This window comes from Lynx canadensis, chromosome D3 (assembly GCF_007474595.2).
Source record: "Lynx canadensis isolate LIC74 chromosome D3, mLynCan4.pri.v2, whole genome shotgun sequence".
Lineage (NCBI taxonomy): Eukaryota > Metazoa > Chordata > Mammalia > Carnivora > Felidae > Lynx > Lynx canadensis.
In genome coordinates, this window is record NC_044314.2 from 31,705,762 (window position 1) to 31,720,851 (window position 15,090).

The 15,090-nt window shown below is 35.8% G+C and overlaps 1 protein-coding gene across 1 annotated transcript in view; it reads right to left on the reverse strand.

Moving 5' to 3' along the window:
* Window positions 1-15,090, reverse strand: part of PIK3C3 (phosphatidylinositol 3-kinase catalytic subunit type 3) — a 148,297-nt gene that overhangs the window by 32,958 nt on the left and 100,249 nt on the right. The window contains exon 21 of the mRNA XM_030335994.1: window positions 10,331-10,405. Within this exon, the coding sequence (XP_030191854.1) occupies window positions 10,331-10,405 (75 nt within the window). The remainder of the gene's footprint in view (window positions 1-10,330; window positions 10,406-15,090) is intronic.

The following is a 15,090-nucleotide window of genomic DNA, read 5'->3' on the forward strand; positions in this document are numbered from 1 at the left end:
CATTTGTTTTCTACCTTGTTAGACAAATACCAGTCTACCCCTCAAAAGGTAAAGAGATGAAAAACTTACATTATAGGTACAGATAAGCTTTCCTTGGTTTTGTTTAATTATTTAAATAATGTTTTGTTCAGGGCGCCTGGGTGGCTCAGTCGGTTAAGGGTCTGACTTTGGTTTAGGTCATAATCTCGTGGTCCATGAGTTTGAGCCCTGCATCAAGTTTTGTGTTGTCAGCTCAGAGCCTGGAGCCTGCTTCAGATTCTGTGTCTCGCGCTCTCTCGGCCCCTCCCCTGCTCACACTCTCTGTCTCTCTCTCCCAAAAATAAGTAAACATTAAAAAAAATTTTTTTTAATGCTGTTTTGTTCTGTTACCAATATAATTTCTAATGATACTTAGCACTTGAGCAGATAACCTATCTGACCCCTCTTTGATTCAAACTGATTTTTAATAAATCATGCTATCCTAGTATCAAACTGTATCAGCCATCACACATGGTTTATTTAATGGGCTCCATCCTTTAATAAGAAACCTAGCCCCACTTTTCTCTGTCTCACCACAGGCATTACTGGAAGTCCAGTGTGGGCTATGCATCACTGCTTGCAAATGGAGAGTATATTTCTATCTTTCTTGTAAGAAAACTCTCAAAGAATAGGATTACTGCTTAATTATAAGGTATAAAAGATTCAGTATCTAACAATGAAACCATTATTATGCTTTGCAAGTTCAAAGAGTCATGTATTTTGAAAAGAGGCTATTAATGTTTTAAGAAAATTCATCCTTGCAGATACCAAAGGGAGCGGCTCTTTTAAAGTTAATATCTAAAATGAAACTTACAATGATTTTATAAATGCACTTCATGAAATTTTTAAAAAAATGTTTAATTAAGAAATTCAGGAAGTATGGGCTTATTCAAATCTATTAACAAATTTATTAATCTTAAACAATCAAGAGGTAAAGTGTACATAAAACAAATTGAATGTTTGTTGATTGCAAACACCTCCTTTTGTCCCTGACTTGCAATACAAAGGGAATAAGATGTGCTAATTAAATTTTCTTGTTATTTGAATAAGTGACATGAACTTATTTCTAAAATTGTGGTTCAAAGTATTTGTAGTTCTTGGATTAAAGACAAAAGGTATTGCTGAAATGAACTGTATTTTATAGCAGTCTTTTTTTAATTTCCCTTTTGTCTATACAATAATTACATATGACCAATCTCAAAATTGTACTTACTCCATTTTTTTCACAACTCTGCTTATACCTTCTATTTGACAATTTTCTTCTGTTCCCTATAATCCAAACTCGATTTTTTTTTTAAATCCCACACAATTCCCCAATTCAAATATTCTTCCCTGCCACTCTACTCTATAATAAGTTTCCCAGTCTTCAGTTTCTTGGCATATACCTGACATTTTACTATTTTTCCACAGAATGCCTTTTATTTCTTATGTGAATGTTGTATTTTTCTTATGTTTCTTCATGTGAATGTTGAAGTTGCCCTACTATGAAACCTAGAAACAAAGAAGGTAGTGAACAACCATTTACTGATACAATGGAAACTGTATTTTTAGAATTAAAAACGCTCCTTAAGCTACACTCCAAATGTTCCCAATGCTTATTAGTTAAGCCCTTATGATATACTTGGTTAGAGCTATTTTCACTTACAGTTAAAAGCACAGTAAAGATGAAATATTTTTAGTAATCGTTTTTGAGTAACGAAAATAAGACATACATAAGTAAAGATCAGTATAAACATTCCAATTATCTGCTAAATATTTCATGTAATTTATTTTTTCACATTCAACTGTTAAGATCTTAGGTTTCTGATGATAGGAACAAAATTTAGCTAACTAATGAAAGGGGGGCAAAACATATCTATGTAGTATATCTGATTATATAGTCCATTTCTATTCAAGAAAAACTTTTAAATGATCTTCATTTTCATTTTTCCTACAGTTATTAAGGCCAATAAAGGATCTATTCCCTGCAATATTATTTTCTTCTACAGAACTGTTTTAATGTCTAAAACAGAACAGAAACCCTTTATAGATTTTTTTAAAAACCTAAAAAACGGCCTTTGATATTAATTCTAAAACTCTTTTGTGTAAAATTTTATGCTCTTAAAAATTACTGAAGACCCCAAATAAACCTTAGTTGGGCTACTTCTATAGATATTTCCTGCATTTTAAATTAAAACTGAGACCTCCCAAAAATATTAATCTAAAAATAAGTGAACATTTTAACATTTTTTATGAATAATAACTATTTTCTAATACAAAAAAATTAATGAGATGAGTGGCACTCCTTTCATTTTGCAAACCTCTTTAATGTCTGGTTTATTAGGTGACTGCTAGATTCTCATATTTGTTTCTTTCTATTGTGTTATTTTGATTTAAGTAAGAAGAGAATCCAGTTTCTAAATATATACAAACTTTTAGAATTTTAATTACGTTTTCAGATAATTATGGATAGTTTTCTTTGATACTTAAATTCTCAGGCCTACCATCCAGGCTGCATCAGAAACTGAGCCTGGGGCCCAGCAATCTATAGTTTAAGTTGCTCTCCAGGTGATGATACTGATACAAGACAAAGTCTGAGGACTTGTGATCTACTTTACATTGACTAATACAACTCTTAACTTCAGTTAGATCACTATGGAAGAGACAGCGGCAAGGTGAATCACTTCAGTGAATAAAACTCATACTTGATACCAATGGTTACTGTTTCTCTGTGTTGTACAACCCCATTACTTTTAAATTTGACACCTCTTTTGTTCGAGGGGTCACTATAAAAATGTACTAACTTTTTATATCCGGTTTATGGTTGCTAGCCTATGGTGGAACTTGAATGCTTTAAAGTTCATTAAAAATGAACCCCCTCCAAATTATGTATTGCAAAACAAATACAGTGTCTACCCAGCTTTAAGAAATATATCACCTGATAAGAAAACTTACATAAAAAAAAGTAATGTCCTAATCTACAGTTTTACTTCAATGAATCAAGCTTTGCCATATAAAAGGTGATACAAAAGGAAACATATTGATTTGTCTCCACAATCTGACCTAAATCAATCTAACCAACCTATGTATTACCTGCAAAGGCATTGATTATTTCAGCTTCCAGGTATTTTTGCTGGAATGCGTACTTTTACTGGAATGTGTAGCTCATAGAAACCCAGCACATTCTTCATACTAAGTTACTTTCTCTGTGATGTAATTTTCAGCTCCTTAGGCATAAAGAGTATATATAGCACTTTATCATTTTCTATTACTTCTAATGAGAGGAAACAATGTCCTTCTAAATACAGCACCAGGGCACCTGGGTGGCTCAATTGGTGAAGCGACCTTTATTTCAGCTCAGGTCATGATCTCATGGTTGTGACATTGAGTCTCACATCAGGCTCCACACTTGGGTATGGAGACTGCTTAAGATTTTCTCTCTCTCTCCCCATCTGTCCCTCTCCCTCTCTCTAAAAAAGAAACAAACAACAACAACAAACAAACAAGAAAAAAACCCAGCACCTTTTAAGGCACCATTAACAATTTCTTTATGATAGGTTTCATTAAGTATAAGAAGGCTGCCAGGGGCGCCTGGGTGGCTCATTTGGTTAGGTGATTGACTTCAGCTCAGGTCATGATCTCATGGTTCGTGAGTTCAAGTCCCACGTTGGGGCTGTGCTCACAGCTCAGAGCCTGGAGCCTGCTTCAGATTCTGTGTCTCCCCTCTCTCTCTACCCCTCCCCTGCTCATACTCTGTGTCTCTCTGTCTCTCAATAATAAATAAATGTTAAAAAAAATTAAAAAAAAAAAAAAAAGACTGCCAGATTTCTGATACTGAAAAATTCAAGAAACTTTCAAAATATCATATTTTAAATAATGTCTGAAAATTATTCACATGATTGTGAGTCCTTGTCATTATCTAAGCATCTAAAGTAATGATTAATAGAGACTAAAAAGTATTTATGGATTAAAAAGGGGTGGTCTTATGTGCCTGATTCTCTTTTGCATACATCAACTGAGAAAAAACAAACTGGTAAATACTACTATGTCTATAGTCTACAGTAAAAATAAGTTTAGGCAGGAAAACAGATTATTCTAGAAACCCTAAAGATGGATAAAAATAACAGGAAAAAACTTCATTCATTTGTTCATTTTAAAAGCATTTACTAGGTGCCTACCAACTGCATAAAACATTTTACACCCCTTTCTCTCAAGTCCCAGGGAATAAACAAGCACATTAAGAAAGTAAATCTATAGATTTCGGTGTGCCTGGGTGGTTCAGTCGGTTCATTGTCCAACTCTCGAATTTGGCTCACGTCATGATCTCATGGTTCATGGGATTGATCCCCGCATCAAGTTCCACACTGTCAGGGCAGAACCGGCTTGGGATTCTCTCTCTCTCCCCCCTTCTCTCTGCCCCTCCCCCACTCTCTTTATCAAAATAAATATTTTTTTTTTTAATGGCAAGTTGGGGTGCCTGGATGACTCAGTCAAAGTCTGACTTTGGCTCAGGTCATGATCTCATGGTTTGTGGGTTTGAGCCCCGCATGGGATTCTATGCTGAAGGAACCTGGAGCCTGCTTCAGATTCTGTGTCTCCCACTCTCTCTGCCCCATCTGTGCTCACACACTCTCTCTTTCTCAAAAATAAATAAACACTAAATATTTTTTTTAATAAAGTAAGTCTATAGATTTAGATTTTACAGTATTTTTAACCTACCAAACTAATTAACTTAAATACAAATAGCTTAGGAAGCATCACCATTTGAGTAGTAACTAAGTTCTCCCTATGGAAGATTTTAAACTACTGTGTTATATCCTAAGAAAAAAATAAAACACTTAAACAAAATATTTACTTTCAAAATATCAAGATTTACCTTAAAACAGAAAGAATAACATTAAATCCACGATAAAATTGACTGTTTCTCTTTCATAAACCTTCCTATACTACTAAAATAAAGAGCCAATCAAAACAGAATTTAAAAGGCAGTAACTGAAAGGAGTTTGTATTTTTAAGAGTGGGAAAAAGAAATTTTTGAAATACATTAATTATATTTTTATCTCTAAAATTATGACTGCAAATAAAAAAGCTACATAAGCCAAAAAAGGAAGGCATTCTTCTTTCTTGGTAGTAAACCAACAAAGAAAACCATAATAGCTAGCCAGTCCTTAAGAAATGCTGACTATATGCTCGATACGTACAAAACCTTGCCCACATTATCTCATTCAACTCTAACACACCACAGGCAGAGAGGTTCTATTCTTACGGGCACATTCAGAAAAGAGACTGAGTCATAGAGAGAGACAACTTACCCAAAGTCACCCAATGGTGGAGGGGCAATTTAAAACTAAAGATGTTTACTTTAGATCCTGACACATTAACTCCTATGTGAGACTGTTCCTCAGAATTAAAAAAGGATGTGCATCAATTTGACATAAAGTTAAAGAATGATGAAGAAAAGTTTCCAATTAGGGAACAATGACTTTCTTACCTTCAGGCTTTGTGACAAAAGGTTCAGAGAGCATTACTCTGAAGTGCTGAGACAGACAAAGAGCCACCACCCCTCTCACTGTACAAATGGACAGCTCCAGATTAGAAGAGCCATCCTCAGGAACTACAGGGAACTTTCCATTTACTACAGATATCTAGCTCCTTGTTTTCATTTATGAATGTTTTTCACTTATTTATATACTGATATAAATGTTCATTCTGTTATAAAGTCTGTAAATCATAAACAATAAAGTTTTTCAGTTATACCAGTCCTGGTTTTTCCCCCTCAAATTTTAAAAAATAAACAATAAAAAAATTTTTCCCCACAATTGAGATAAACCCAAATCAGGCTTTGAGTCCTGTCACAATCAAATAACCCTGAACAGGGGCGCCTGGGTGGCGCAGTCGGTTAAGCGTCCGACTTCAGCCAGGTCACGATCTCGCGGTCCGTGAGTTCGAGCCCCGCGTCAGGCTCTGGGCTGATGGCTCAGAGCCTGGAGCCTGTTTCCGATTCTGTGTCTCCCTCTCTCTCTGCCCCTCCCCCGTTCATGCTCTGTCTCTCTCTGTCCCAAAAATAAATAAAACGTTGAAAAAAAAAAAAAATAACCCTGAACAAACTTCTCAAAGCTTCCTCAAAAGATACCAGCTCTGAAAGAAATTTACGTTTCCAATCCCATTCTAGAGCTTACATTTTTAATTTCTTGCCCAAATAATGCTACATCACTGCATTGATAAGTGAAATACCATTCACTCCAAATTTGCTTCAGGAAAACAATGTTTTAAGTGACCACAGGGCAATACACTGACAAAGGAATTAACAGACTATCACATTTATGGTGGACACACAATGCCCTCTGCTGGACAAGCTGAGGATACTTCAACCAAGCTCAAGTATCAACACACCAATAAACCCAGGCAAAAAAATTTCTGGGAAATCTGTAATTGAGTCTCATATTTTGCCTTTTTGCACATTATTGTTGTATACATTTTGAAATTTTTTCTATGCAGTGAAACATTTTCCTCCACACACTTCTAAAGTTATCAATCTGACCCTCTTGTGTCTCATCTAAGTTTACAGGTGGAACAGTGTGTTGGGGGCAAATCTCCAAGAGATCCCCAATAAAATGAAATCTAAGTATCTTCTTCCTCTCTGCTCCATCTCTCATGCCAAGGAACTTGGCACAGAAGAATCAGTGGAACTCTGATTACAATTCCAAACCACTTTCATCTGAAAGCAAAGTCATGGATACTACACCTGCCCAAGCTGGCAGATAAGAAGACAAAAGGTATTTTATTCTGAAGAATGGGAGCAATGTTACTTATAATAAAAACTGCACCTTCAACACTGAGACTGGAGAGTTACATAAGAGAATCTAAAGTTTTAAAGTTTTAATACGTCACAGTCTGTGCCTAAGACATAGTGGATCCAAAATACACAATGGAGGAGCTTCATGATACTTGAGGCATTTTTTAACTACAAGTTCTAAGGTGTATTTCCTGCAATGAACCACATTCAAAATTCATGTATATAATTTAATATGTAATACTTGTCTAAATTATACAAAGTCTAATTATATCACATGTGTAAAAACCACTTTGAAATATAAACTGTCAGTAAAAAATGACTATAAACACAAAACATTTTAAAATAAATTATTACAAATTTTTAGAGGTTGAGGAATACATCATACTTGCATTTGTCCTGATATAATTGGTATTTCCTTACATAATCTAATTTCATTAAAACTAAACTTGAAAATTAAAGGCATTAATCCTAGCAAGTAAGACTTAAAATGCTAACTATATGATATCAATAATGAAATAATTAAAGACCAGTTAAGAAAAAATAACCAAAAGAAATGCCGTTTCAAAAGAAAGAGAACATGTCTCTCATCTAGCACATTGTAAGTTTTTGATTTTTAAAGTGATATTTAGAGCACCCTCTAGTGGAAAACTGGTGACAAGATGCTTAAAACCTGCTTCTGAAATTTTATATTCTATTTCCATTAAAACAAATTAATTGTGAACTGGACCACAGAAGTGTATGAAATAGACTCTGATTTCCAAATCTTATTTTTAAAAATCCCCAACAACACACACACACACACACACACACACACACACACAGAGCAGTTCTCAAAGTCCAAAAGAAAAAGGTCTATTATTTATCAATTTCCAAAAGAAGAGACAAGGTATGTGACAAGATACGTGAAAATAACATTATAGATGTAATGGCACTCTATACATTAAATAACTGCATTGTAGTTATAAAATAATTATAAAATAATTTCAATACAAAAACCAACAGAATCACTTTGGTACTTTGATTCTTGTGGTTAAAAGATTCAATTAAAATATCAGAGCATTAAGGAACAACACAGGAAAACTTTTTCCAAATTAAAATTCTCTCCAAATACACCATAACATTTTCTAAATATCCTCTGCTACACTGGCAAATTTGGCGAGAACCTCCACAACATTCTGTGGTCCTAGTTACTACAGGGACAGCCTGGCCTTGACACAGACATGAATCCCACATGCAAATTCTGTCACAGATAATTTTTCACACTAATATATGAAATTCTAGATTATGTGAATTAATAATTATATATTAATAATTAGACTACATTTGATATATTAAATTACATTTGATGTGTTAAATTCTTGGCATCACAATCTGGAGGAATACTAACAAAACAGAAAATGTTCTTAGTTCTTACCTGAGAGACCATTTTAAGAGTAATTTAAAATCTATTTTCTGTGGAAGACTGAAGAAACTTGAATTATTTAGCCCAGGGAAGAAAAGACTACACAGAAGAGAAGAATTATTTACTCATTCATTAATTCAACAGTGATCTATCAATCACTTTAGCTAGGTGTTGTTCAAGGTTCTGGAGGAATGGTAGCAAACTGGATGGACAAGGTCCCTGCTCTCATGGAACCTGCATCCTGAATGGGAGAAGATGATGAGGAGATCAACAAGCTCCATGAGGACCTGGATTTGTGTCTGTTCTGTTCATTTTGGTATCCCCAGAACCCAGAACAATACCAGACACATAGCAGTTGCTCAATAAATCTTTGTTTTATCGTACAAAAAATGATAAATTTGGCTGGTGGTAAGTGCTTTAAAGAAACCGAAACAATAATAGAGAGTAATGGAGAAGGGTGGTGTGGCAAGTACATTTCAGAAGCCATTTCAGATCAGAGAGTTAGAAAAGGCTATTCTAAGGAGATGCCACTGAAACTTAGACTCAATAACCAAAGTCAGATTTGCAAAGATCTGAGAGAAGAGCTTTCCAGAGAGAAAAACAAGGGCATTAGTCTGAGGCAGGAGTATTGACATTACACAATCAAATTGGTCAGTGTGGGCAAGCCACAAGCACCACAGTAAAGAGTTCAGATTTTATTCAAATAGTTTGGGCAAAAGATGGTAGTGGCTTCAAATGGAGTCAAAGGAGTGGAAATGAAGAGAGTGGATCACTTCATGATCCACTTTGGAGGTGAAGAGTAGACAAGATTTGCTAATAGGTTTGATATGTGAAATGAGGCCAAGAGTGGAATTAAAAATGACTCTTAAGCCTGGGGCTTAAACAACTGCCTGGATGATGTTGCAATTTACTGAGATGGGAAAAAATTAGGTGAGGAGCAGGTATTATTAAGCAGGTAGTGGAGGAAGGGAACAACTTTTACAACTGACCATATAATTTGGATGTCAAGTGAGTGGTTGGATATTTCAGTCTGAAGCTTAATGAAATGGACTAAAGTACAGTGCTGTAAGTTTGAAAGGTGTTTGCTTCAAGATGGTGTTAAAGCCAAGGGGCTAAATAATTATCACGAAGAGGGGGATGAGAATGATTATTCCATGGAACTCCAAGGGGAAAAGCAAAAAATTAAAGACAGGGGTTAATGTGAGCTCATTCTAACACTAACTAGAGTTGTAAGTAAGGAAGTAAGTAAGTAACACTGTAAGTAAGCAGTAAGTAACACTAACTCAACTGCTTGCATACATTATTATGGGCTTTCCCCCAAAGGTGGCATTTTCAGAAGGAAGAGCGAGAAGACCACCCATAGAATTACTACTGAAGTGATTCTTTGTAAGGAATGGGAGTTTTTGGGGCACCTAGGTGGCTTAGTCAGTTGAGTGTCCAGCTCTTGATTTCAGCTCAGGTCATGACCCCGGGGTCGTGAGATTAAGCCCACGCTGAGCATGGAATCTGCTTGGGATTCATTCTCTCTCTCTTTCTCTCTCCACACACACACACACACACACACACACACACACACACACACACACACCTCTTCCCCTAGCTTGTGCTCTCAAAATAAATAAATAAAAAAAATTAAAAAAAAAATTAAAAAGAATGGGAGTTTCTTTCAAAGGTACCATATGAAGGGACTTTTAAGACTATACGATTTTTCAGGGGTGCCTGGGTGGGTCAGTCAGGTAAGCATCCAACTTTGGCTCAGGTCATGATCTCAACAGTTCGTGGGTTTAAGCCCCGCATCAGGCTCTCTGCTTTCTGCACAGAGCCTGCTTTGCATCCTCCGTCTCCCTCTCTCTCTGCCCCTCCTCCACTTGTGGACTCTCTCTCCTCCCTCTGTCTCTCTCTGCCCCTCCTGTGCTCATGAGCTCGCTCTCTCTCTCTCTCTCTCTCTCTCTCTCTTAAAAATAAACATTTAAAAAAAAAGACTATTTGACTTTTCTTCACTTATGCAATGTGCCTACCACATTTTGCAACTTATTTTGTTTTATGCAACTTACTTTGTTTTACTAAGCAGATTCCACAGTAAAAATCACCGGCATATAAAATATATACATCTACTGGTGGCCATGATTTGATACCTGTTTTTGTTAGCAAAAGGTTATCCAGGTGTCTGTCTCCAACTCCAAGTATGTATGTAATCACGCAATATCCAGCTGCAAATAACAGTTAAAAAATTGTGAAAACACATGCAAACCAGGTCAAACATACAAATGAGTATAAAAGCAGTCTGTGTTACTTTCATTTCAATTTAATTACTATTTTTTGATTTATCACCCAAATTCTCAATTGTGTAATTTTCTTTGACTCTATGAAGAGTTTATCAGTTGAAACTCAATATAAATTGCTATTTGCATGAGAAATAACATCTTGTAGAATTTTGTCAAATTATAAAGTCATTTCTATCAAAAGTTAATTCAGGCTTCAGGAACCTTAATTATAATATGATTCTCCCATTTCTCATTTCAAATTGGACACATGTTACAGATGACAGCAGAAAAAAGAAGTGTCTACAGAAATACACATAATGAAGTCAAGCATCCCACAACCCTATTATCTATAAGATAACAAAAGTAAATGTAGGTTTAAAAGAAAAATCTTTGGAGAAACAATCGTGAAGTGCCAGCAGATAGAAAAACAATTAAATTCACTTGAGTGGTAAAGGCGCTTAAGAAGTTCACAGCACAATCTTCTAAAGTATTAAGAAAAATTACATGAGCAGGGCTAGGGGCAGAGTCACTGGCTCTATCTTTATTCTTTTGCCTTTCTCTTCTAAAAAGTCTGGAAACCTGCCATGTGTTGAAAATGCTCAAATAAAATTAAGCAAATATCACCTTTTTGAAGATTATTTTTTCCATTCTATTTCTCTTATTATTAATGTTAATAAGAAACATAACTTACAAACATATACATGGCTATATCAGTATTTATAAAAGCATGTTTATTTCAGTTAATATGTAGGAAAAAGACTGGACCACCTGTTAATGACCAAATTAATTTCACTGGATTAATCATTAATTATTAATTAATTAATCATAGTTACAACTTACTGAAAGCTAGTCCCTTAGGTAGGCACATTACATTCATCATCTCTAGCCCTTTAATGATGCCAGTTAAGTATTGTAACTATCCTTCTAATGAAAATATCTCAGGCTCCAGAAGTTAACGAGATTGTCCAAGGTCACTAGGCTGGGATTTGAACCTAACTCTCACTCTAAAGTCCTTGGCTCAAGCCACTTCTGCATTGTATAACTCCTGTTCCCCAAAGTGGCTATTTAGACAGATGCAACACTCAAGATATTTAAGTTCAAGTGTATTTGTTTAGAATAACTAACCATAGACTAATTACAGGTGAAATTATACATTTTATATATTTCAAAATGTATCCATATGTACAGAATGAATGAAAGCACACTATTACCCAAAAAATGCTTCTAATCATATTACTGGTCTACTAACAATTTTCACTAAACTGTAACAAATCAGTTATTCTCAAAATATAGCCTGCAGTGTGACAGGAACTACTAGTTTGCCTACACACTATCTAATCTGTTTCTTCCTTAAAACAAAACCAGGATCTGGGAGACAAGACCATGCCTAGGTAAAAGACTGTATTTCCCAGCCTCACCTGCACTTAGGCATGTCCAGGGAACTATAAGCAAACGTAGGTTTGTGATGAGCATGTTTAAAGATGGGGCTGGCTGAGCTGGGAAGTGAGCCTTTTAGGTTTCTTCTCCTGGTTGGCTGGACTGCAAATATGATGACTGCATTTGCAATAGTCATTTGGGACCACTGGGAGAAGGCCAAGAGAATCACAAAGACCTTGGTTGGCCCTAACATCCATAAGCAGCTAAAGCAACTACAATGACTGACATCTGGGCTTCTTACAAAAAAGAAAATGACTTGTGTGTGTACATCACCATAGATTATGTTAACTTCAGCTGAATACAATTGTTGACACATTAAGTGGTCCACTGAGGGACTTGAGGGCCACTTACATAAAGGGTGAGCAAATACAGCTTGACGGCCAAAATGGGACCTCCTCTGTTTTTATATTTTATAGAGTTTACTGGAACTCAGCCACGTCCATTCATTTACCTATTTCTTGAGCACGACACTGGTCTGGCTGAATGGCTACAACAGAGATCATGTGGCCTAAAAATCCTAAAATACTTACTATGAGGAAGGTTGTAGAAAGAAACTAATTTGACTCTTGCTAGGAAACTGCTCTTCAAAATGTGATGCACAGACTGGCAGCATCACTCTCCCCTAGAAGCTTCTTAAAAATGCAAACCCTTAGGGCCCACTTGAGTCCTGCTGCATCAGAATTTCTCGGGGCAGTGCTAGAAAGTGATTGCTATACACACCACAGTTTGTGTACTCTCTTCTGCTTTAATGTACTAGAATCCCCTGGGAATCCTGTTAAAATGAAGATTCTAATCAAAACATCAGGGGCAAGGCCTGGGATTCTGTTAATACAAACAAGTTCCCAGATGAAGCCAATGATGCTGGTCCAGGGATTACAGTGGTAATGCTGGAGTGGTGCTGTTCTAAAACTGCTGCAAAATATGCAATCCACAAACGACTAATGGCCCTCCACTCCGACATCAGTGAGCGCCGTGCTAAAGGCAATTCATAAAGAGAACACATAAGAACTTAGGACACCGAGCTCTCTAATACATAAGTCACTTAGCAATCTGGCTGCCACTCAATACTTGTGAAGGACAGAAAACTCCTGATAATGTGCATCAGAACGTTGTTAAAACACTGGCAATTTTCCAAAAGAACATCACTGTGTATCAATATACTTGAATTGTTGTATGGTGCAGCTTATCTTTTGGTTCATTATAAATTAGTTTTATCATTATTTACTTTGTTTCATTGTTTAGCTACCTCTACAGAGTAATGATTCACATGTGTAGCAACAGTACATTTGACCTAAAATTTTTACACAACTAGACATGCCATGAATTTTGCCTGTCTCTACTGACAAAGCAAGATGTTTTTATATACTACTTTCTATCATCACATTTGCTTTTACAGTAATTATTACTGGATTATTTTCCAATGAAAATGGGAAATGTATGGGAAAGAGCCTTTACCCTGCCTCAGTGGGTTAAGGTCATAAATATGTTTAAGGGTCATTTTAATAGATGTTTTTGGTTTTTTCTTTTAAAGTTTATTTGTTTTGAGAGAGAGCGAGCGAGTGCACGACCAGGGGAGGGGCAAAGAGAAAGGGGGAGAGAGAATCCCAAGCAGGCTCCATGCTAATAGCAAGACACAGAGCTCGATCCCACAAACTATGAGGCCGTGACCTGAGCCAAAATCAAGAGCCAGACACTTAACCAACTGACCCACCCAGGCACCGCTGTTTTGTTTTGTTTTGTTTTGTTTTGTTTTGTTTTAAGTCAAGTGAGATAACATATGATCTTCTCTCTTTCATATGTATATAAATGGGGGAGGGGGGGTGGTGAAATCAGGGTGTTCCAATAATTCAAAGTATCAATGCTTAAGAGAGAACATGCTGGAAAGGACATGAATTAAGAGTCAGATGATCCCCAGAAATTTTTAAAGCACAGATAACAGATTCAGAACAATATGAGATGGCAAAGAGTAGATTGTCCAAGAGAATTTTGTCCAAAGGATGCTGCCCATTAGTGTTTTGAGCCCATATGAAATGCACAATATCTTTAAATTGGTATTATAATACAACTTTGATGTAAAATTCAGAGAAATATTAGGGAACCAAATGATAGTATCTCCCTTTACTTGACAAAAATATATTTGTAAAAATAATTAATGTTATATTTACTTGCATGAAATATACTTGATACCTTGCATAATCTGGAAAAAAACTGTCACCAAAACTATTATCACTTTCTTCTTACACTCTGCCAAAAATCTAAAACTTTACTTTCTAAAATGAAACTTATACATACATCTATATGATAATGTCCAACAATCAGATTCTAGTACAAAGTAGCAACTTATTGATCACTAAATCCTCTAACGAAAAACTCAAATAATGGCTTTCAATCTCCAATATACCAAACACCCTAAAATACAAATGATTATTTTGTAACACAACAAGATACAAAGGAAAAAGAAGGCTATTCAAAATAAGATGAAGAGAAGGCTTGCCATCAAATCGATTATCAGGAAAGGAATAAAAGTACAATATTGGGGAAAGAAAGGAGCAAGATCCAATTTGAACTGAAGTATCCAAGAGGTGCAATTAATTAATTAACTTAATGTCTTTATTTTTGAGAGAGAGAGAGAGAGAGAGAGAGAGAGAGCATGAGCATGCAGGAGAGGGAAAGAGGGAGGAGAGAATCTTAAGCAGGCTCCACACCCAGCACAGAACCTGATCTCAGGACTGTGAGATCATGACCTGAGCTGAAATCAAGAGTCAGACGCTCAACTGACTGAGACACCCAGGTGCCCCCAAGAAGTTCAATTTGAAATGGCTATTTTTTTTTATGAAAAACCCAGTCATATTTTCATTAGGTCTTGGAAAAAAATAGAACATTACATAAAAGGTACAACAATTACGACATGCAACCATAATATACTGTTCCAGTAATTTTACTAAGAGTGAGCAGGGCTTTCAAAATTTTAGTCAATATTTATAGATAGTATGTGTGTGTATATATTTCAAGCAGAAAAAGTTAGCATTCATTTATTAAATAGATTCATGATGTTAAAGAGTTTTCAGTAATTAGGCGTGGTGGACTAAAGAATAGCCACACATTCTTTAACGTGCTTTTCACTCAAGGTGGGAACTATAACCACTCCCTTTGGGTCCGGGCAAGCTCTGTGACTGCTTTGACCAAGAGATTAT